At 49.1% G+C, this 23,969-nt stretch overlaps 1 protein-coding gene across 1 annotated transcript in view; it reads left to right on the top strand.

The window, feature by feature from the left end:
* Nucleotides 1-22,833, top strand: part of LOC148841407 (electroneutral sodium bicarbonate exchanger 1-like) — a 36,202-nt gene extending 13,369 nt beyond the window's left edge. Inside the window, exons 7-23 of the mRNA XM_088921086.1 lie at nt 1,068-1,225; nt 2,457-2,544; nt 3,698-3,844; nt 4,843-4,943; nt 5,544-5,718; nt 6,928-7,061; nt 7,393-7,638; nt 8,092-8,197; nt 8,283-8,444; nt 9,141-9,254; nt 10,250-10,411; nt 10,829-11,080; nt 11,421-11,489; nt 12,949-13,260; nt 14,484-14,587; nt 16,081-16,198; nt 22,780-22,833. Of these exons, the coding sequence (XP_088777212.1) occupies nt 1,068-1,225; nt 2,457-2,544; nt 3,698-3,844; nt 4,843-4,943; nt 5,544-5,718; nt 6,928-7,061; nt 7,393-7,638; nt 8,092-8,197; nt 8,283-8,444; nt 9,141-9,254; nt 10,250-10,411; nt 10,829-11,080; nt 11,421-11,489; nt 12,949-13,260; nt 14,484-14,587; nt 16,081-16,198; nt 22,780-22,833 (2,502 nt within the window). The remainder of the gene's footprint in view (nt 1-1,067; nt 1,226-2,456; nt 2,545-3,697; nt 3,845-4,842; nt 4,944-5,543; nt 5,719-6,927; nt 7,062-7,392; nt 7,639-8,091; nt 8,198-8,282; nt 8,445-9,140; nt 9,255-10,249; nt 10,412-10,828; nt 11,081-11,420; nt 11,490-12,948; nt 13,261-14,483; nt 14,588-16,080; nt 16,199-22,779) is intronic.
* The last annotated feature ends 1,136 nt before the right edge of the window (nt 22,834-23,969 follow it).

Here is a 23,969-nt window from a genome sequence, read left to right as displayed (position 1 = left end):
GCTCAGTGACCACAGCCTGGACATAGACACTGGACACAGGCAGACCTGGCTGTCCAGAGAGGGCAGGCTCAGTGACCACAGCCTGGACATAGAAACTGGACACAGACAGACCTGGCTGTCCAGAGAGGGCAGGCTCAGTGACCACAGCCTGGACATAGACACTGGACACAGAGTGACCTGGCTGTACAGAGAGGACAGGCTCAGTGAATAGAAACAGGCTGTGGTCTCCACTGATAAAGACCTGGATTGATTTTGCAGATTGTGGAACAGCACAGTGAAAGGCAGAGACACCAAGCTCCCCTCTGTGTGGTACAAGCAAGGCAAGACCGTGCACAAGCACAGCAGGGTTAAAACTCACAAACTGCCCACTAACTCCAGAGGAGCTGCTGATTGCGGATAGATGTGCTTCTCCGTCATCCCTTCACGTCTCTGTCAAGTCGTTTATGGTGCCACTGCAGGCAGATCACTGCAGTGGTGCTGAAGAGTGGTACACAGTGCCCCCTTGTGGGGACATCCAGCACTCTTCTGCTTCTGAGCCTGTGCACATCCACATCTGCACGGGTGCCACACTTCAAGAATAATTTGACAGGTGGATGGATGATGCTACAGGTCTGCTGTGTTGTTCTCAGTCTTCTCCTCCATCACTCAATTCAATTTTCAATTCAAGGTGCTTTATTAGCATGACCGATGGGTACAATCAGTGTTGCCAAAGCAAATAAAATAATGAAATTCACGTTAAACAAAACAAAACATAAAAGTAAAATAAAATCTACAGACATATTACAGACATTTACAACAAAGACATATCATAAAATATTGACATATACTGTAGACAGAAGGAGCATTATTGTGAGACAGGCTCACTGTTCCTCAGGCTGTGACAGGAGATCACATACTGGGCTGCCAGTTCCACTGAGTTCCCTCCTCCCTCTCCCAGTAGGATTGGGACCCGTTGTGGTTCTGGCAGGAGTGGGAACTCTGGGATTAGATTTCTGAATTTGGGGAAGAATGTTTCTCTAATCCCAGAGTATCTGTCACAGTGCACTCTCTCACGCACCTTATTTCAGGTCGACCTTCACTTCATGAAGAAGATCCCCAGTGGAGCTGAGGCCTCTAACGTCCTGGTGGGCGAGCTGGACTTCCTGGAGCGCCCCATTGTGGCCTTCGTCCGCCTGTCCCCCGCCGTGCTACTGACCGGGCTGACCGAGGTCCCGATCCCCACCAGGTCAGTCTGACTGCCGATCTCTCTCACCCCACTGCTCTACCTCCCTCTCTCTGTCTCTCAGTGTCTCTTACTGTGTCCCTCTCTCAGTCTGTCTCTGTCCTCTCTCCCTCTGTCTCTGTCTCTCAGTGTCTCTTATTGTGTTCCTCTCTCAGTCTGTCTCTCTGTCTCTGTCTCTCAGTGTCTCTTACTGTGTCCCTCTCTCAGTCTGTCTCTGTCCTCTCTCCCTCTGTCTCTGTCTCTGAGTGTCTCTTATTGTGTCCCTCTCTCAGTCTGTCTCTGTCCTCTCTCCCTCTGTCTCTGTCTCTGAGTGTCTCTTATTGTGTCCCTCTCTCAGTCTGTCTCTGTCCTCTCTCCCTCTGTCTCTGTCTCTGAGTGTCTCTTATTGTGTCCCTCTCTCAGTCTGTCTCCGTCCTCTCTCCCTCTGTCTCTGTCTCTCAGTGTCTCTTATTGTGTTCCTCTCTCAGTCTGTCTCTCTGTCTCTGTCTCTCAGTGTCTCTTACTGTGTCCCTCTCTCAGTCTGTCTCTGTCCTCTCTCCCTCTGTCTCTGTCTCTGAGTGTCTCTTATTGTGTTCCTCTCTCAGTCTGTCTCTCTGTCTCTGTCTCTCAGTGTCTCTTACTGTGTCCCTCTCTCAGTCTGTCTCTGTCCTCTCTCCCTCTGTCTCTGTCTCTGAGTGTCTCTTATTGTGTTCCTCTCTCAGTCTGTCTCTCTGTCTCTGTCTCTCAGTGTCTCTTACTGTGTCCCTCTCTCAGTCTGTCTCTGTCCTCTCTCCCTCTGTCTCTGTCTCTCAGTGTCTCTTATTGTGTTCCTCTCTCAGTCTGTCTGTCCTCTCTCCCTCTCCCAGTCTGTCTCTCTGTCTCTGTCTCTCAGTGTCTCTTACTGTGTCCTTCTCTCAGTCTGTCTCTCCTCTCTCCCTCTATCAGTCTGTGTCTCCTCTCTCTGTCTCCCTCTCTCAGTCTGTGTCTCCTCTCTCTGTCTCTGTCTGTCTCTCAGTGAAGCCTGTCTCTGTCTCTCCTCTCTGAAATTCAAAGAGCTTCATTGGTGAATTACTGTGTCAGCAAAGCAATAAGAATGAACAGCACATTCATTCACAGACATTCCTCTCTGACACGCAGGTGTGTGGAGGTGTTTCACAAGTGAAAATTCACACACAGAGCTGTGTGATGTTTGAATTTTGGCAGTTTTTGCTGTTAATTGCTCTTCATTGGTGTTAATCGTCCTTGACTGTGGCAGGTTCCTGTTCATCTTGCTGGGACCAGATGGGAAAGCACAGCAGTATCATGAAATTGGGAGATCCATGGCAACCATAATGACTGACGAGGTAACGTGGCCACTGAGTCACACACACACTGAGTCACACACACACATCCACCCTCACACTAACACAATGTCATACACACATACTGTACACACTAACTCAGATTGACATACAGTACCTAGAAACTGTCAGGCCCTCCACAGCCAGAAGGCACTCACACTCTGTCCTGTCCCCAGTTTCCTGTGCTTTGCTGTCCTTCCGGTGTCTCTCTCTCTGGGGCTATATATTTAGGGTCACTCACTCCCCTTCGTTTGGCATTGACGTTCGGATGTCCCGAGACCCGCCTAGCACCAGGTCGCCCCACGTCCGCTACCCAAGGGCATTGGTTTCTATACGACACCTGAACTGCTGAGCCCGGGCTAACCCCCGTCCCGCTGCTACGCATAGGGTCTTTTCCGCTCTCCTGCCATTCCACGGTTCGTCCCTTCTGACATCCGTGACAGAATGCTGAGCCTCCTACTGACCCCGCGAACGGCGCTTTTTGTTGTTTCCGCAGTTTTTTTTTCTCTGTCTGGGCTTTTTTTTCTCTCAGCTCTTCTATTCTAAGAAGAGTTTTTGTGTTTTTATTTTTAGTTTTTTGCTTGGTATTTTGATTTTTTCACTTCCTGGTTTCCCCTTCTCTCTGGTTCCCCTGTCCCATGTGTCTCAGAACTTTTGGTTCCTATCTGTTTTTTTGTGGTTTATTTCCCCGGTTTCCCAGGTTTATTGTTGTTGTGGTTTGTGCTTGTGTACATGTCTTTTTTGTTTTAAGTCTCCGAAGCTCTACCCGACCCCTCCTTCCTCTACCCAAAAAAGGGTTTATACCCTGGAGGAGGGGGCAGCTCTCAGCCGTGGACTCCCGGAGGTTTCCTTTCTGTTAAATGAGGTTTTTCCTCCCCCCAGTGCTGTGCAGCTCTTTTATTTGTATGGGCGTCAGGAGCCGCCCATGAAGGGGGGGTACTGTCACACCCTCTGCAGCCAGAGGGCGCTCCCACTCTGTCCTGTCCCTAGTTTCCTGTGCTTTGCTCTCCTACACACTCACAGACACACTAACACAGACTGACACGCCGAGATACACACTAACACAGACTGGCACACCCAGACTGACACTCATAGACAAGTGTGACACTCAGGCGTCACTTACTGATCTGTGTTGCTGTTAATCTTATCTTCTTAGATCTTCCACGATGTGGCGTACAAGGCGAAAGACCGTAGTGACCTGCTGGCGGGTATCGATGAGTTTCTGGACCAGGTGACAGTGCTGCCCCCGGGAGAGTGGGACCCCTCCATCCGCATTGAGCCCCCCAAGAATGTCCCCTCACAGGTACTCACCCGAGACCGCCGAAGGGAGCGTATTGTTGTACAGTCTGCTGCTGGATGGGGGTGTGATGTACTGTGTGTTGCTTTGTTTTATATCTGCTTTAGCAATGCTGGTAATACAGTATATAGTCCTGCCAGGTAAGCACCTTTGAAGTGCTTCAGTGCTCCAGTGCTGGAGGTGTCTAGTGTTTCAGTGCTCCAGTGCTGGAGGAGTCTAGTGTTTCAGTGCTCCAGTGCTGGAGGAGTCTAGTGTTTCAGTGCTCCAGTGCTGGAGGAGTCTAGTGTTTCAATGCTCCAGTGCTGGAGGTGTCTAGTGTTTCAGTGCTCCAGTGCTGGAGGAGTCTAGTGTTTCAGTGCTCCAGTGCTGGAGGAGTCTAGTGTTTCACTGCTCCAGTGCTGAAGGAGTCTAGTGTTTCAGTGCTCCAGTGCTGGAGGACTCTAGTGTTTCAGTGCTCCAGTGCTGGAGGAGTCTAGTGTTTCAGTGCTCCAGTGCTGGAGGAGTCTAGTGTTTCAGTGCTCCAGTGCCGGAGGAGTCTAGTGTTTCAGTGTTCCAGTGCTGGAGGAGTCTAGTGTTTCACTGCTCCAGTGCTGGAAGTGTCTAGTGTTTCACTGCTCCAGTGCTGAAGGAGTCTAGTGTTTCAGTGCTCCAGTGCTGGAGGACTCTAGTGTTTCAGTGCTCCAGTGCTGGAGGAGTCTAGTGTTTCACTGCTCCAGTGCTGGAGGAGTCTAGTGTTTCAGTGCTCCAGTGCTGGAGGTGTCTAGTGTTTCAGTGCTCCAGTGCTGGAGGAGTCTAGTGTTTCAGTGCTCCAGTGCTGGAGGAGTCTAGTGTTTCAGTGTTCCAGTGCTGGAGGAGTTCTGTGCTCCAATGCTCCAGTGCTGGAGGAGTCCAGTGCTCCAGTGCAGGAGGAGTCCAGTGCTCCAGTGCTGAAGGAGTCTCGTGCTCCAGTGCAGTAGGAGTCCAATTCTGCCTAGCCTCACTTGACCTCAGCTCTCTCCCTGCAGGAGAAGAGGAAGATGCCGGGGATGCCAAATGGAATGGCGTGCCAGGTGGAAGTGGAGCCCCACGGAGAGCACCATGGCCCTGAGCTGCAGAGGACTGGAAGGTGAGCTCGCCCAAGCAAACCCCCGTCACCCTCATTTACTCTCATCTTTCTCTGTTCACCTCTCTGCTTTTCTGTCACTTTCACCCTCCCTTTCTGCATTATCCTGTCTTTTTCCATGCCTTCCAACTCTTCCTCCCCTCATCCAAACTCCTATCCCTCTGTTGAGTTGGCTCATCCTGCTCATGGGAAGCTGCAGACCTCAGACTCCAGGATGGCTTTTTCTGGTAAATTGGCATCTCTGCCAGTGCCAGATCTGAAAGAGATGAATAAACGATCTAATAAAACCAAATGACTGTTGGATTGATGAAGCCATGCTGGACTGTGAAAAGGAAGATAGTAGGGTAGGTTTGTGATACACAAAGTCAATAAACCAATTAACAAACAATCAATTATGGGCCAATTAGCCCATAGATAGGTTTTAGATAGGTATTTAGTCAATTCAGTGGTTAAGGTTTAATTGATTGATTGAGCATTAATTAATTAAGTAATCAGGGGTAAACTGGATGAATTTACCCAGAATAGAATGCCATGCGAGAGGCACGGTGTTGTCCCCGGGTTCGAGTGGCAGCAAGATGCTGATGGTAATCCACGTGTTGGCAGGCTGTTCGGGGGGCTGATCCTGGACGTCAAGAGAAAGGTCCCCTTCTACCTGAGTGACTACCGGGACGGGCTGAACCTGCAGTGCGTGGCCTCTTTCCTGTTCCTGTACTGCGCCTGCATGTCCCCTGTCATCACCTTCGGGGGGCTGCTGGGAGAAGCAACCGAGGGCCAAATTGTAAGGATGCACGCACACCTTCACACACGCACACACACACACGGACACGCAGCACTCACACAGCCAGTCTCAGGGAGGCATGATGGCAGAGCTCGTTTCCAGCACTAATACAGGCGACGTGCTATGGGATTTTAATCTGGGATGTCCCATTTCACCAGACAGGCACAACTCATTTCCTCCACAAGCTGCGCCTTTCTTAGTCTGGAGTCAGACTTAGTCTTAGTCATGAAAACTATGACAGCAGCAATGACTTTGCCCAGAAGCGCCTTCTGAGAAGAGGTTGAGTTCTGCAGTCCAGACGTGGTGGGGTCGATCCTGGGGTGAGAGGAGCCCTTCTGCCCTTCTGCACCCTCCCTGCGTGGGTATAGGGGCTGCTGCACTGAGCACAGACATAAAGATACAGTTGGCAATGCCAAATTGAATGGATTGATAAAAATGGATTATGGTTCTTAGATTTCTTTGTCAAAATAAGAGCATGAAACATGCATAATAAGATGCAAAGATAGAAGAAAGGGCTTTATTCTTAATTTTGTAACTGCTGGAACACCGTGGCCTGAAGGGTAAATTTGTTTCACTTTATATTACATTGCGTATCTACTCCCCATGGGGGCCTTTCCACTGCCTTTCTAATACAGCCACATCTCTAATTGCTAGATTAATCCTGCTGCTTATCAATTAAACAATTAGGGAGCTGGAAGTGTGTGTAGTGTAGCTGACTGGAAGGTAGTCCAGGTGTATCTGTGGTGCTGTGGTTGAGTAGTCCAGGTGTATCTGTGGTGCTGTGGTTGAGTAGTCCAGGTGTATCTGTGGTGCTGTGGTTGAGTAGTCCAGGTGTATCTGTGGTGCTGTGGTTGAGTAGTTCAGGTGTATCTGTGGTGCTGTGGTTGAGTAGTCCAGGTGTATCTGTGGTGCTGTGGTTGAGTAGTCCAGGAGTATCTGTGGTGCTGTGGTGTAGCTGGGCTGCAGGCAGAGTAATCCAGGTGTATCTGTGGTGCTGTGGTTGAGTAGTCCAGGAGTATCTGTGGTGCTGTGGTGTAGCTGGGCTGCAGGCAGAGTAGTCCAGGTGTATCTGTGGTGCTGTGGTTGAGTAGTCCAGGTGTATCTGTGGTGCTGTGGTTGAGTAGTCCGGGAGTATCTGTGGTGCTGAAGTGCTACTGTGGGTAGCTGGCCACATGTCTTCCATGTTGGATTGCCTTTTGTCTTTCCCAGAGTGCCATCGAGTCCCTGCTGGGCGCCTCCATGACAGGCATCGCTTATTCCCTGTTTGCTGGGCAGCCACTCACCATCCTGGGCAGCACAGGTCCGGTCCTGGTCTTCGAGAAGATCCTCTTCAAGTTCTGCAAGTCAGTGTCTGGCCGTCGGGCTCAGGACTGCGTTGTGTACTGGAGTGTCCAGCATGGTCCTGGAGAGCCTTAGTGTACCTGCTTCTTGTTCCAGCAGATCCGGGAGCGGCTTATTTGGATCAATCCATTCCTTAATTAGGAGGAGTTAACACTCTTTCCAGGTCTCTGTTCAGTGACCCTTTCAGCCTGTTTAAAAAACCTGCAGGTCTGTGGCTCTTCAGGACCAGTTTAGACACAAATTAGGAGACTACCTCCTACTGTGTTTAAACACACGACTACCTGGTCTCTCTCCACTGTCCTAATCCACTCTCCCTGTCTCTCTGCTGCACAGAGACTATGACCTCTCCTACCTGTCACTGCGCACCTGCATCGGGCTCTGGACTGCCTTCCTCTGCCTCATGCTGGTTGCCACGGACGCCAGCTCACTGGTCTGCTACATCACGCGCTTCACGGAGGAGGCCTTCGCTGCCCTCATCTGCCTCATCTTCATCTATGAGTCCCTGGAGAAGCTGCTGCACCTGGGGGAACTCTACCCCATCAACATGCACTCCGACCTGGACAAGCTCACCCTCTACTAGTGAGGACGGCTCTAATCTCGCTGTTCTACCTGTTTCTCTATGTCTCACAGTCCAGCTGTCCTATGTCTGTGTCTGTCTCACAGTCCAGCTGTGCTCTGTCCCTCTGTCTCACAGTCCAGCTGTCTTCTGTCTCACAGTCCAGCTGTGCGTTGTCTCTTTCTCACAGTCCAGATGTCCTCTGTCTGTGTCTGTCTCACAGTTAGTTGTGCTGTCTGTGTCTGTCTCACAGTCCAGCTGTGCTCTGTCTGTGTCTGTCTCACAGTTAGTTGTGCTTTGTCTGTGTCTCTCACAGTCCAGCTATGCTCTGTCCCTCTGTCTCACAGTCCAGCTGTGCTCTGATCCTCTGTCTCAAAGTCCAGCTATCCTCTGTCTCACAGTCCAGCTGTCCTCTGTCTGTCTCCTCTGGATTGCTGTATCTGATAGAATCTCGTCCTGTGCCTGATGTCTTGCAGCTGTAAATGCACAGAGCCTGACAACCCCAGTAACCGAACTCTTCAGTACTGGAGCGAGAGGAACATCTCGGCCTCCTCTGTGCCCTGGGCAAACCTCACTGTCACGGTATGGCACAGAGCTCTAACATCACTAATGCTAACGCTAAGGACATTGAAATCCTAAAGAATTGATTGATTGACAATATCTGCAGGAGTGTCTGAAGCTCCAGGGAGAGTTCGTGGGGACAGCCTGTGGACACCACGGTCCCTACACCCCGGATGTCCTCTTCTGGTCTGCCATCCTCTTCTTCTCTACCTTTGCCCTGTCCACCTTCCTCAAGCAGTTCAAGACCAGTCGCTACTTCCCCACCCGGGTAAGACCTCTCGGGGCTCGTCTCAGACGGTGCTGGGAGTTCAGGCGTGACCTCCAGAGGTCTGAGCCTTAACTGGGAATGACTTTTGCTGTTAATGACTTGCAGAAGTGTTCAAATCCTGCTGCAGAGAGGCTCTGAAGGGTCCAAATGTGAGCTCTAAAGAGCAGATAGGGATTACTCACAATGCACATTAAATGCACAGCCAGCTCCTTGACCTCTGACCTCTGTATTGACCCCCCACAACCATCACTACTGTCGGGGTGCTGTCAGATTTCACGACCCTTGTGTGTTTAAGGACGTTTCCTCTGCAGAAATGTGGCATGGGTTCATCATCCCTGACTTGGACTAAGGGCATTTTAAACAGACATCACTTGTACTCGACAATTTAGAAATAACAAAAAAGGCAAGAATAATGTTAACAGATATGGCCATTGTGCTGTGCGTGGAAGTAGTTTCTATGCAGTGGCCAGTACTGAACACCCATTCATGGTAATAACACAGGGTTACCAGAGCTGTACTCAGACTACAAAACTCCCTGTAAAACTGCTTGAATTCAGAGCGCTGTGTCAGGTGCACCTTGTATGTGTCTTCTTTGGTTTTCTCTGGAAATGTCCTTTTTCCTCTCAAATTGAAACCCATTTCAAACCTTTCTTGCATCTCCACACAACATCCTGATGCCCTCCGCCCTCCCCCCAGGTGCGGTCCATGATCAGCGACTTCGCCGTCTTCCTCACCATCGTCATCATGGTGGGCATCGACTACGCCATCGGGATCCCCTCCCAGAAGCTGCAGGTGCCCAGCAAGTTCAAGGTGAGGCACAGCCGCGCTCCAGGAGCCCATCTGCCACCAGAGCACCAGAGAGCCTACCGGCTTAGTAGAATACTAATTGATCCGTAGCTAAGCCCAATTAATCAATTAAGACCCTGAGCAACTAACCCAGCGCTCTGTCTCTGCACATGGTGGGAGGCTGTGTGTGAGGTTCACTCCTCCAGCTGGATCAGAGGCTGTGTCCGCCAGCCAGTGTTCTTTGGAACAGAGCGGGAAATTTCCCAGGTGAGATGGGACCAATCTGCTTCTCTGTTTGGCTTCCGGTAGTTTCAGAAACAGTCCCTCTATGCAAGGAGGTGTCTACGATTTTCGTCCATCTGTGTCCCTGGGTTGTTGTGTTGCTGCTGAGCTGGAGTGCCCTGAGGATGTGCGCTTCAGGATTTTAATGATATAATTAAGTTCCCATGGAATCTTCTTGGATTCAAGCCAAGTAGATTCAGTTCTCCTAGTCTGTCCCACTCTGCTTTGTACTGCAGTGCTTTCTTGCAGCACAAAGAGCAGAACTGAACACCATATTCTTAGCGAGGTCCAAGCAATGGACTGAATCACAGTACCATTGGCTTCCTGATGAGCAGTTGGCGATCCCAAACTGGGAGAGAACGAACCAGAAAAATCATTGACATCTCCAAATTATGCCCTGTGATGGACTGGCATCCCACCCAGGGTGTATCCCGCCCCATGCCCGTTGCTTGCCAGGATAGGCTCTGGCTTCCCCATGACCCTGAATTGGATGATGGATTGTCCTGCAAATGGATGGATGGATTTTAAATTAAAGAACAAAGTAAAATCTCAAAACCTCTATTGCCTTCATAGGGCTGGATTGGTCCATGCTTGGACTATCCCAGCTAGTTCCATCCCCCTGACTGTAGAGGTTTCGCAGCAGCCAGGGCTATGGGTTTACCAGATGGCCTTTTCTTGGCAACTCTTGAGCAGTAACACCAGCGGTGCCCTCTTCCCCCCTCCTTGCTCCCCCACAGCCGACCCGGGACGACCGTGGCTGGATCATGAATCCCATCGGCCGCAATCCCTGGTGGACAGTGATGGTGGCACCGATCCCTGCGCTGCTCTGCACCATCCTGATCTTCATGGACCAGCAGATCACTGCCGTCATCATCAACCGCAAGGAGCACAAGCTGCTGGTAGGGTGGATGGTCTGTGCCGGGGTGATGGGTGGGATCATATCTGTAACTGATCTGACCTGAAAGAGTTGAGAAGACAGAATGATGGGGATCCCAGCTGCATCAACCAGTATGAGCATCCATTCAAAAACCCATCTCAAATATACACCATGTGCCTGTCCGACTGGCAGTGTGCGGGTGGTGCCACGCCAGTGGTAGGAGTTGCCCGGCCAGGATTGACAGATCAGGGATCTCTATGACATGCCTGATACCTGAAGGCCTAGAGTGACTTCTGTTCCATTTGTAATGTTTTCTAAGAGGTGCACTTTCTTCTGCATGAGGGCTTCCCTCCCACCTGCTGCACGTGTCTACATGGTGGGCAGTACCAGCCTGTACCCGTGAGCTGGAGCTCTGTCTCTCTCCTCCCTGTTCCTGCAGAAGGGCTGCGGTTATCATCTGGACCTGCTGATGGTGGGGTTCATGCTGGGCATCTGCTCCATCATGGGTCTGCCCTGGTTTGTGGCGGCCACCGTCCTGTCCATCTCCCACGTCAACAGCCTGAAGCTGGAGTCGGAGTGCTCGGCGCCGGGAGAGCAGCCCAAGTTTTTGGGCATCCGGGAGCAGCGGCTCACTGGGCTGCTGATCTTTGTGCTGATGGGCTGTTCTGTCTTCATGACCGGGGCTCTGCAGGTGGGGCCCCACACTGCCTTCTCCTCTCCCTGCTCCCCCTGGTCTCCTCCTCTCTCCCAGCTCCCCTGGTCTCTACCTCTCTCTGCTCCCCTCCTCTCTCCCTGCTCTCCACCTCTCTCTGCTCCCCTCCTCTCTCCCTGCTCCCCCTGGTCTCCTCTCCTCTCTCTGCTCCCCCTGGCTGTTAGGTACTCTAACATGTCCAGCATTTGTTCCTTACAACTGTAACTCCCAGTCTAGGTTTTCAAAGAGTGCACACAGACATGCACACACAGGTGCTAATTTGATGTGCTCCAGTCCTAACCAGCCTCTTTTGTCTTTCTGTGTGTCTATGTGTCTGCAGTTCATCCCCATGCCGGTGTTGTATGGAGTGTTCCTCTACATGGGCGCCTCATCTCTAAAGGGAATTCAGGTATGGTGTGGACAGCAGGACTGGACTGATGTGGCGACTGCAGTTACCTGGAGGACAGAGCCTGCTGGGGTGTCTTACAGTCACAGCTTTGGGCACAGTGACACAGGGCATGCTGTCCTGTTGAAGCTAGCCAGGGAGATGTGCTGCTTCCCAACTTATTCTTGGAAAGAAAATAGGTTTTGTTTAACCCGACCAAACTGGAACAGTTAAATGTGTGTTCTTCAAGTCTCACAGCTGCAAACCCCGTTACCGCACACAGGAGAGTGAGGAACTGAAGGCCCACCCTCCAGTCACATGTCACAGATAGCCCTGTCCCATTCATAGATAATCGTCACTGATTGGAGAAGGTACATGTCCCTCACAGGCAGCACTGCCCTGTACTAGAGGATGAGTCATGATTGGAGGAGAGACATGTCCCTCACAGGCAGCACTACCCTCTACTGGAGGATGAGTGATGATTGGAGGAGAGACATGTCCCTCACAGGCAGCACTGCCCCGTACTGTAGGATGAGTGATGATTGGAGGAGAAGCACACCCCTCATAGGCAGCACTACATGCCTGCAGAGGGTCGCTGAGTGCTGAGAGAGCTCTGGCTGACTAACAACACCGTACCCACTAAACCAAACCCCTGAAACAATGTAACCACAACTCAAACCAGTGACCTTTGCCCTGGTGCTGGGGAATCCCTGTCCTTTTGGTTATTGTTGGTGTCCTAAATCAGCAGAGAAACCCCTACTGGTGAATCCTACTAAGGTGAACCACACAGGGGAACCCTACTTCAGTCTTTAGATTACAGGGGTCTATGTCTATTCATTGTGCAACACATGGACACATTCTTCAGAGGTGTCTATTAGGAACATCCAGGGTAGTAGTAGTAATAATAAAAGTGGAGATGAGCTTGAGGGATGAAGAGGAGACCACTATGACAAACAAAGGTTGCCAGGTGGGGAGTAGGAAGATAGTAAGTCAGACAGGTACTGAGGTGCCAAGCCGTGTAGAGCCTTATAGGTGATCATAAGAACATGAGAAGTCTTTTACAAATGAGGGGAAGCTGTTTGACCTATCTGGATCTTTTAGTATTCTGCTATTTCTTAAAAGAAAGCAGGGTATCGGCTTAAACCACATGACTGGATACAGTAGCTTGTTCCACACTCCTACTGCTCTTGCTTCACTGCTCATTCTGAAGAGCTGAGTTGGCTCTGTTAATCCTTTGAGGATTTTCACTACTTGGATCAGGTCCCCTCATCTTCTTTTCTGCTCAGGGCTAAAAAGGCTTGGTTCTTTCTGCCTGCCAGGGTCAGTTGTCCCGGGTCCGAGCTCGGGAAGCTCCAGGCTCTGGGAAGGTGCTTGCCATTTTTTTAAGGCCTGGGAATGTTTTCTTGTATTTCGCGCGCCTCTAAAATTGCCCTCGGCTTCGAACTCCGGGAAGCCGGTCGCACTGATCTCTCTTCTCTCGCAGTTCTTCGACCGCCTGAAGCTCTTCGGCATGCCGCCAAAGCACCAGCCGGACTTCATCTACCTGCGCCACGTGCCCCTGAGGAAGGTGCACCTGTTCACCCTGATCCAGCTCACCTGCCTGGTCCTCCTGTGGGTCATCAAGACCTCGCCGGCCGCCATCGTCTTCCCCATGATGGTGCTGGCCCTGGTGTTCATCCGCAAGCTCATGGACCTGTGCTTCTCCAAGCGCGAGCTCAGCTGGCTGGACGACCTGATGCCCGAGAGCAAGAAGAAGAAGCTGGACGACGCCACCAAGAAGGCGAAAGCCGAGGAGGTGCCGACCTTTCAAGTCCTGCCATTTCAAAGCATCTCGTGAGCGTAGCGGCTAATGAGCGCATCCAAACGAGAGGAGGCCGCTCTGCCCCCCTAGCTCTTTTGGTTGCTATTAGTCAACTGGTCCCAGGATGTCACCCCCCGGTTCCTCTGAAGGAAGCCAGGGTGATGGTTGGGCAGTTTGTTCCAGGCTCCCACCACTCTTTGTGTAAAGGCTCCTGAATTTGTCTATGAGCCACAGCACGTCGCTGGAGAGAACTGAATGGTGGAATGGGGTTGGTTGAGGTTCCTTATTGTATAAGGAATGAAGAATGTCTACAATGCTTGTAAATAGATAGAGCAGTGATGTACAACTTCTACTGTCAAAAAGCTTTTACTGGCCCCTCTAATTCCCTAGCAGCTGGTAAGCACACTAATGAGTTTAATTGTCTAAATTAAGCTGATAAGGCATTAGTTCAGTCATGTAATTAACAGATAAGATGGAATTAAAAACAGAAGACAAGGCAGACCTGGAAGACAGGGGGTCTGTCACACTGACACAGCGAGAGTAACAGCCTTTACACCAAAAGAAGGCTTCACAGCTGAAATGTGTTTCTTTTCTTCTCTTTTCAGCATGGAATAAACCTCTACTTGTTCCTGGGTCGTATTGCCTATTTCAATATAGGGAGGGAAACGTGTAATTTGCTGCCACCTAGTGGACAGAGAACCAACCTACATGTTCTGTTTTCAGTTATAATCAAGCTAAAAAACCCCAAGAACAGAGACAATGAGGCACTTTTCAGTAAAAACTGGATTTTAAAATTGCCCTTAAATGGGAAGGCTGAGACCTGTTGCTTATTTACTCTGTGGAGACATAGCAATGATTAAAACATATCACAAATTTATAACATTTATACTATAAACATCATTTTATGGGTGGTTGTTTTTTTGCATTTGTTAATGATTAAATGATGAAGCAGCTTTTGCTTCTATAAAATATTAACATGACCATTAACCATCAACAATCAGCTCAATAAAGGTGAAATGCATAATTTCATTTGCTCTAAAGGCACAGTTATGCCCTGTTCATCTCCGGTGAATATGGAGAGACCCTATCCTTATATTGTACAATGGCAGAAAGCATTCTGTAGTTTCGTATGGATGATGCCTGATGAGACTGATGAGTCTGCTAACCCGTGTGACACACATTTGGAGTTACTCTCACTGTCGGGGTGTCTCCCTCAGGAGTCCGAGAAGATGCTGGATCACGGGGAGGATAAGGTGGTGCAGATCCCCATGGAGAGCAGCCAGCTCCTGCACAGCCCCCAGAAGAAGAGCAACAGCTCCAGGTGAGCAGGGATCGAAGTGGGAGGGGGCTGCACTGACTGCCCCCCTCTGACCCCCCACTGATACACACCAGCATAATGCCCCCGCTCCCTGCCCCTCCCCTCCAAAGTCACCATTAATATAAACAGATCTGGGATTCTGAGCTCACCAAGTTTCTGTCCACCACCTAATTTATTGAGAAATTTACAATTTAAGAGAAGGTAGTCTGATTCACACCAGATTGCACAGCCTTTTAATCCAATCGAGGGTATAGCTAACTCTGATGTCCTTGGGGATGGAAGACCAGAGTCAGGTGAATGAAGGTTGTGAGGTGGGGAGTAAACAGATAATAAGTCAGTCAGGAACCGAGGTGCCAAGCCATGTAGAGCCTTATAGGTGAGCATGAGGATTTTGAAGTCAACTAGAAAGCTGACAGGAAGCCAGTGCGAGGGCTCCAGGACAGGAGTGATGTGATCATCTGCAAGCAACCTGGTCAGGATTCTGGCTGCTGAATTCTGAAAATAATGGAGTTTGTTCAGTGTGGATTTAGATCAGCTTTTCATGACCAGCTTTTCAGCTTCAGTCAGAGACAACATAATATCACCAGATTACATCCTATGTACTGTACGTGATGGGAGGTGCTGAGCAGCCTGAGCTCAGTCTTATTGCAGTTCAAGTGAAGGAATTTTTTGAGTCATCCAGGTTTATATATAAGAGAATCACAAAAACAGCCTGAAAGCAATCCAGCAAGTCAACTATACTGGCAGAATGTCCACAAACTCCTTTATCAGTGAGTGCTCTTGTGCTCCCTAATTACATATTGTTGGTGATCACTAACATTTTAGTTTATAATTCATATAAAAAAGAAAATATTAAGACCACTGAGACCTCAGTATAAGAATGCAGTGCTAAAGAGAGAACGCGGCTGATCGTAATTAATGCTGATGATTTTAATTGTAGCAGGTCTTCACAGTATAGTTCAATAACAGCCGTTGTCAGTAAAGGCAGAGAAACTCTGGGCTAAGTAACAACTAGTGCAGGACGAAACTGTACCAGAGACAAACACTCTCACAGAAACTCCACACACACAAACACAAATTAAAATCATGCACAAAAGCACACATAAATCATGCACATATACACAATCACACACAAAAACTACACACATACAGACATATACATAGACAAACACACAGAAAACTGTGCACATAAGCACAACCTCCCCTCCACACACAAAATCATGCCCATCACCACACACGTAACACACACACAGGTACAGTATACACATAAATCAGGGCAGGCAGTAAGTATAGAAAGGTGAAAGAGTTGTGGAGGTGAGTCCTTCAGCACAGAACTAACGTACCGCCCATCCCTGCATGAACAGAGGGGGTCAGGGGTGCAGCCCTGTCCCCGTGCTCTGTTTGTGGACTTCAGCCCCCGGCAGACCTGCCCCTGTGCCTGTCCTGCTCTGCATGGCCCGCTCTCCCTGGTGTTACAATGTGACGTTCTGTTCTAGGTGTGACCCATCAGACATTAATATCTCTGACGAAATGTCTAAAACAACAGTGTGGAAAGCTCTCAGTATGACCCCTGACAGCTCAGATCTCAAGGACAACCCCGTTTCCACCAAAAAGGCAAGGGCACCTCCTCCTCACCACTCACCCTGCAAGAAACCCAAACCCTCACAGAGGCCAAGTTTCTCTTCTTCAACTCTCTCCTCCCGATTCCTGCCTCTCTCACACTCTGCATCCCTAAGCTTCATTCCCTTTATCCTTTACTCCCGTTTTTTTCTTTGGACTTATTTCTACTCTGGGACCTGCAGTCTCCCCCCAAAACCAGGCTGTGAGGTCCTGACTTTCTAATATGGCAAATGAATACAATGAGGGGGGCGTGTCACAGGGCGAAGGGCTCTGACCAGGGGGCGTGTCAGAGGGCGTGTCCCTCAGCTCTGTAACCCCTCCCACTCCAGTCCTACTGGAGTACTTAACCTTTGAGCCAAGTCTCAATTGGCCATTCCAGAGTTTTAAAGTCTAAAGATTTTCAACGCGTGTTGAAATAGCCTTTATTACAGAGCTCATCAGCCTTTAAAAAAAGCCTCCACACAGACAACTGACCCACAAGGAGCCTGCTTCTGGGGGAGAGTGTCACCTCGATTCTCAGCTGGACCCCCTCTGCTGTTGTGTGCTGGTGAAAGCGACAAACGCGACTCCGCTCTTCGCTGTCCAGTGGCCAAACACAGTGCCGAAGGGAGAAACGTTTGGAAACGATGGCTGTCGTTACTGATCCTTCTCGTACCGTGGGAACACTCACTGCAGTTTCCTGAACTTTGCATCATCGCCGTGCCCCGATCGCACGCTTGCGGACGCAGGGTTTGTAAAGCGGGCAGGAGGCGTCCATGTTACTGCAGAATAGTTCACAACTAAACGAAAGGAAAAAAATAAAAACTACCAATACACCGTACAGATCTTAGGGTACAAATACCGAGATTACAGACAGGTCTGAATGTGGACGAAATAAACAGCATTTTAACAGGTCGGGACAGCACAGTCAATGGTGTGCATCACTGGAAGGCGAGATACAGCTTGCTGGGAGCTGTACATAAAGCCATGATCACCATAAATTTATGGGGAATAATTCTGCAGCACAACACAAAGTTCATGCAGAACTTGTCTTGTTCAGTAGGCCGCCGCACTGCCCGCTTTAGAAATGGCGCTCCCTCGAGCACACCCATCCGCCACGCATTCTGTGGGGAAACCATCCGGCAGCGTCCCTCACCGCCTTCCGGCGGGGTTTCACAAGTCTCCCTGGGCGATCCCGATGCGCGCTCGCAATGACTCCTGCTTCCCGGATCAGAGCGGGAAGGAGCTCACAGCCTGCCCGCGTGCCTTGTCTAAAAATAACTCGATCTTTCATTCATGTGGTAGAAATATTTCTCATTGGTCTAACCCCTTGCAAACGATCTAAATATTTTGGGAGACAGATGTAAACACAAAAACAACGTGCTCCATTTTATTCTTGTCGTTATTAGCGAAGGCACAAACAAGCTCGTAGTCCCAGCCTACGTGTTTATGATACTGTACCTCTGTTATTGTCGGAGGTTAGTAAGCCAGCACCTCTTAATCATTTTAATAGTCACGTAAACCAAAATTACCGCCTTCGTGTCCAACAAGAGATAGTACCGAGCCTTTACACGAGAGGAGATTCGCCAGCGCATTAATATTTCCTGGGGGGCTAAATTTTACACACCTGTCTGAGCCCTTTAGCGCAAGCGAAGTTCCCCAAGAAGCGGTGCACGACTGGCTGCCTAAGGCGAGTGTCAGTCGGCGCTCTCTGCTGCCGGGCGCAGGAAAATGACGAAGGCTCTAACAGGTGGGCGTGGCTGTGGGGCGTGGCTGCAGGTTCTCGTTCTCTTCGTTCTCAGGAGTCTGAACCGAGACCTCAGAATCGGACTATTCCGAGTGGATTGGGATTAACAAAATTGTGTTCAATTAATGATTTAGAAAGCCAGATGACACGGTAGCCCTCAAGGACAGGAGCTGAGGGATGCTGCCCTAGGGAGAAACAACTGTCTTGACTCTTGTCTCCAGCAGATAAGAACAAAGTTGAAACTCTTGTCAGTTGTGCGGACTTCATTTCCCCAGAGTTCCACTCTGCACCTTGCTCCACACCTGTGTAGTGACTCTAGCTGTGTCTGTTTGTTTGTGTGTGTGTGTGTCTGTCTGTTCTCTGGTGTTTCTTTCCGCAGGAATGACAGTAACTGAAGTGCGGAGCTGTGTCGGGACCCCCCCCCCCCCGAGGCAGGGGGACTCAGGGACAAGAGGAGCTCGGCTCAGACAGTCTCAGCCAGGATGGTCAACAGCAGGGATGACCCCCCTCTCCCCCCCCTACCCAACCTCCACACCATGATCTTTGGATTAACATCTTAACTACTACCCTGCCCTTCCCCAACTGACCCCCCCCCCCCCCGCCTTATCTCTAAATTTATCCACTTTTCCTCTTCTGGGTGGGGGAGTGGGAGGTCCTCATCACCCCAGACAGAGTGGGACTGAGGCGAAGTTCTACACTCAGTCCTTCGAACCCGGAGCCAGGCGCATGCGGTCAGGCCATCACAGTGACATCCCATCGCTGATCAAATGGCAAAAAATATACTGGTAACATTAGGATTGTGTTTGTTCCATGAGAAACTGAACAGGAACACAATGGCACCCTTTTCCAGGTTATTATTTTTCTATGTATATATTTATACTTATTATTTATTCTTTTTCAAGATGTTTTAATTTCTTAACAATTGCTAGCAGTAGTCCAGCAGTTTTTTTCTTTATTATGTTGTTGTCAGCACAAGCGTGTTTATAGTATTTATATTTTTGTTTATTTTTTATTTATTTAAATGAACCCTAAATGGAATCAATAACTCATACAGTACGAAGGTGTCATCATATTTACCATGGGACTTTACAGTCACTGTTGTCTGTTTTGTGCAGTGTAAACTAGTAACGTATCCTAGACTGTATTTAAGCAAAATTCTGTAGATGGGGATGAAAGACTGTGAGGCAACAGGTTCAGGGAATCTCCAGTAATCTAACCCTAAAGCTGGACTGTCTCTGGAGCAGAAGACTTGGGGTAACCTGCCTTTGGAGCAGGTTATCTGTGGCCATGTCCATCACCACAAGTCTTTTTTTGCAGCTTTTCCTCTTTTTTTTTCAACAAATCAGTGGCAGGATCAATTAAGAAACTTGCAATTAAGCAATTAAGCATGCACACACACTTTGCAGATACAATACACATCCTGTACTGTAGTCTCGAGAAAGCAATATCTGCTGAGCAGATTTTATGTCCAATAGTCAGACCCGTAGTAGTGAGGTAGTGTGGAGGGGTGGTGAGGCAGCAGTGTGGAGGGGTGGTGAGGCAGCAATGAGGTTGGTGGTGAGGCAGCAGTTAGGGGGTGGTGAGGCAGCAGTGTGGAGGGGTGGTGAGGCAGTGAGGAGGGGTGGTGAGGCAGCAGTGTGCAGGGGTGATGAGGCAGCAGTGTGGAGGGGTGGTGAGGCAACAGTGTGGAGGGGTGGTGAGGCAGCAGTGAGAAAGGATGGTGAGGCAGTGTGGAGGGATGGCGAGGCAGTGAGGAGGGGTGGCGAGGCAGTGAGGAGGATTGGTGAGGCAGCAGTGAGGGGGGGTGGTTCGGCAGTGTGGAGGGGTGGTGAGGCAGCAGTGAGGAGGGATGGTGAGGCAGTGTGGAGGGGTGGTGAGGCAGCAGTGTGGAGGGGTGGTGAATTTCTCTACATTCCTAACTGAAAGGTTTTGGGTTCAAATATGAGTTGGGACACAGTATTTGTATTTTTGAGTAAGGTACTTCTTTACCCAAAGGGTTGTGGGAGTGTGGAACAAGTGGCCCAGTCATGTGGTTAAAGCTGATACTTTGGCTTCCTTCAAGAAACAGCTGGATGACATCCTGGGATCAATTAACTAGTAACTACCAAACAAGATAAATGGGCAGAATGTCTCCTCTTGTTTGTAACCTTAATTATCTTCTTATCCACTCATTAGCCATCAGGCATGTACTGCACATGCACACTGCCAGGTCACTAACAGTGCCTGTCTCTGACCCCAGGGCTGACAACATTGACTGAAAAAATAGCAACTAAGAATACAGCATGTATAAGCCAATCCCACCTCAAGTCCACTTGGTACAGAAAGAGGGAGATATGTCAGATTCAGTCTCTCCGTGCACTATAAGAAAGATTTGAAAACATTCTGATTGCTTCAGTCAGATGTTTAAAAAATATCTTATTACCCACTGGCAACAAGCAAAAGGGAAGAAATTTAGAAAATTCTGCAAGCGACATCAGACAGTAGCACAGTATACTGTAGCGCCTTGCTCAGGTCTGCAACAGCAGCGTCTGTCCTGGGAGCCTGAGCCCACGGAGCTGTAGCTCTGCTCCAGGACCTGTCAGACCCTTGTTCCTCCCTTCACTGACGAGTGAGCGGACAGACTCGGGCGTCTAAACGCAATGTTGTAGGGAACAGAGAAATGGGACGAGAAGGAAAAGCTCTGACCTGTTTTTCTGATCCGTAATCAATTCCACAGAATAGTCGTGCGGCTTGTAGAAATGGAGACTATTATTTTTATTCTGAGAGAATTAAAAAAATGACACTATACATAGAGACTATATCCGAGCAAATAGATCTTGATTTATTTTGTTGTAAAGAGTAAAAATAAATCATTCTGGGGCGCCTTCAGTTAAGCCAAATTTATTTGGGCAGATTCATGCGGTCGGAGAATGACTGGTGAAAACAGTGCGTCGGGCTTCTGGGAGGTTTTTTTTGACATGGACGTGTTGTTCCTGTAATTCTAATTATCTTTGATGTTGTTGTGCAGTGAAGTTCTTGCAACGGTGTGAAACACTACACATCTTCTGCGTGGTGAAGACACTCAGTGCTGTGCAGGTGTGTGTATTTCCAGTGCCTCTTCTGTCAGGTGAAAATCCTTTAGACTTTAGCAAAAGAAAAGGCCTCTAGAGACCATTATTTCTGTCTAGCTAGGGTAGCGTTTCACATTCCCGTAGTTATCATGGTAATGTTGATGGAAGAAGTTATTGCTGTTTTTTGGGGTTATCTAATCCACTCCTGGTATTGGGGAACCCCCAGACCTGCAGGTTTCTGTTCCACCTGAACGCTTAAACAACCAATCCCTCGACAGCACTGATAATGGGTCTCCTTTGAGCTGGTTCGCTGTTTTCAGTTGCTCAGCCCGTAGGAGTTGCTTTTTAAGTGTCGTCTTTCTTAAGTAACTTGAAATGTCAAAACGTCTTGAGTAGAAAAACAGCTGGTGAAGGTCCCAGTCGAGCAGCTTGCTGGTTCATGTGAGCCCAGAGCTCAGCTGCAGTGAAAAGCAGCAGGTATTGGGGACCCCTGCGGGTCACAGGGGCTGGTCTGTAGCGTGGGTGGGCGGGGCACCCCCCCCCGATCCGTGACAGCCAGTATAGACGCCTTTCAATCAACACCCAGTTAACATCTGGGTCACACAGGGGCTTCTCATCCGCCTCATTGGTTCGGTTCGGTCAAAGGGGTCTGATTTGTGCTGGAACGCAGAAATCAACACGATGCTCTAGGACACCCCTGCATCTGAACCATAAACACCGAATGATGCAACATGTTAGACGGGCTTACAGCTTCTCCCTGGTGTGAAGATGGTTAAAATTAGCACTCAAGGTGGGCTTTATGGCTCCATCATGGTGGTCATCTTCCTGAAATGAATAATTTGAAGATGCTCAAGTTGGGGAGGACAGCAGCACGATGGCTAGTGGTTCAGTGCTCAGCATTGCTGCCTCACAGTGCATGGTGCCCTGGGTTCAATTCTGGACCTGAGGTGCTGTCTGTGTGGAGTCTGCATGCTCTCCCTGGCTTCAGGTGGGTTTCCTCCAGGTGCTCCGGTTATCTCCCACAATCCAAAGACATGCTGGCAGGTTGATTGGCTTCTGGGAAAACTGATCATGCTGTGAGTGTGTGTGTGTGTGTGTATCTGTCTGTGCAGGGGGTTTATTACTGTAAAGGTGCTCTCGTGACACTGCAATAATGTGGCAGCAGATTTGATTAGATTGAAAATAGCGCGGTAGCTAGTGTTAATTAAAAATGAGTGAAGTTATAAGATTCCACTCTTCCTCCTCGGAGCGCCGTATGGATCTGACCTGATATGACCACTGCTACAGTGTAAACCAGAGGTTTCCAAACCTGGTCCTGGTGACCCACACCCCTGCTGGTTTTTCTGACTGCCAAGCCCTCAGCTGCACAATCAAGCCCTTCACTGACTTGATAATGATGATAGGAGTCACGTGAGCTGTTTGTTCTCGGCTCTTAAACATGTTGGAGCCCTAACCCTTTGCCCCCAGAGGGCCCCAATCTGGACGTGAATACAGGTCACCCCCAAATCTTCAACTTCCTAACTCTTGGAACAATTTCGCCTTGAGCTGCTAAGCAGAATCCCAAGCCCCTATAAGCTCTGTAGGACCACATCCGAGCCGTTCCTGACAAAATTGAACTAATTCACCTGCTAAAGGAGTAAAAACACACTTTCCAAGTTTTAACACATTGACTGCAGCCCTCCAGGGTTAGTATAAGGCCTGATTATACAAGCTTTGATTCCAGCTGAGCTCTTAATGATCAGAGTAAGCTCACTGTAGGCTTAATGGGCCCAATTTAACAGCGTCTCCCTGGTCTTCAGGTTCTGCAGCTCTGTGAGGCCCTGGAGACCCTGCAGAGACAGTGGTCCTCCTGAGGTCCCTATTGTAAGCACCCGCAGGCCCAAAGAGAAGTACCATGTTTATCCAATCAATCAATCAATGGAGTAATTGAGCTGAAGTACAATAAAGAGAGCATCACAGCACCTCCAGGATTTGTGTCTGACAGCCCCCCTACCAGTTTTGCTGTAGAATAAACCCACAGCGGGACAATTTCAGCTCTTCTCACGGAAGTTCACAGCAGGGGTCCCCACCCAGGTCCTGCGGCTCCCAGCCAGGCGGGTGTGATGGGATTTAATTCCTGCAAAGAAGCAAGTGATTTGTTAAATAACAAAAAATCAGAATACTCTACCGCCCTCAAGGACTGCAGTCCCCTTAAGTGAGCAAATGGCTTTCTTAGTTAATCAGTAATGTATAAGTGTTTTAGACATAGTAACCCTATGGTTTAACCCTGGGAGCAGGATGGGTGTGGGCAAACGTGCACCGGCGGAACATGCCACTGTACCGACTGATGCTGTACACACACTCTGAGAGAACGTTTTATAGAGGTGCACCAATACTTTATTCCAGTCGTGAGTCTTAAATGCGTTAGTTAACTAAATACCCTGAAGAAATAGTGTTCAACACATTTTAAGGCAGTATCATGGTCACAGACAGGTTTAAACAAACAAAATTCACTGCCCTTAATGCATACGTGAGCAGCGTTGATGGAGACAGAGTGAACCAATACATTTAATACTTTTAAACCTTGAACAAAGAGTCTTATGTTAATAAGGTCTATTTTATTTGCATATGACTCTTTGTTCAAGGTAAAACTATCCACTGTGAATCCAGAGGTCAGTAAAGCGATGCCTTGTTAGAGCTGTTGTATTATAAAGAGGTCCTGAAGACTGGCCCCTGGTTGTGCATTGTCCTGTTGAAAATGTAGATTGCAAAAAGGATAGCCAGAGACCCTACAACACAGCAAAGACATCTCTAACACACACAGACCCTACAACACAGCAAGGACATCTCTAACACACACAGACCCTACAACACAGCAAGGACATCTCTAACACACACAGACCCTACAACACAGCAAGGACATCTCTAACACACACAGACCCTACAACACAGCAAGGACATCTCTAACACACACAGACCCTACAACACAGCAGGGACATCTCTAACACAC

Source organism: Atractosteus spatula, chromosome 1 (assembly GCF_055471065.1).
Source record: "Atractosteus spatula isolate fAtrSpa1 chromosome 1, fAtrSpa1.hap1, whole genome shotgun sequence".
NCBI classification, from domain to species: domain Eukaryota; kingdom Metazoa; phylum Chordata; class Actinopteri; order Semionotiformes; family Lepisosteidae; genus Atractosteus; species Atractosteus spatula.
This window is presented reverse-complemented; position numbering and strand designations above follow the sequence as displayed.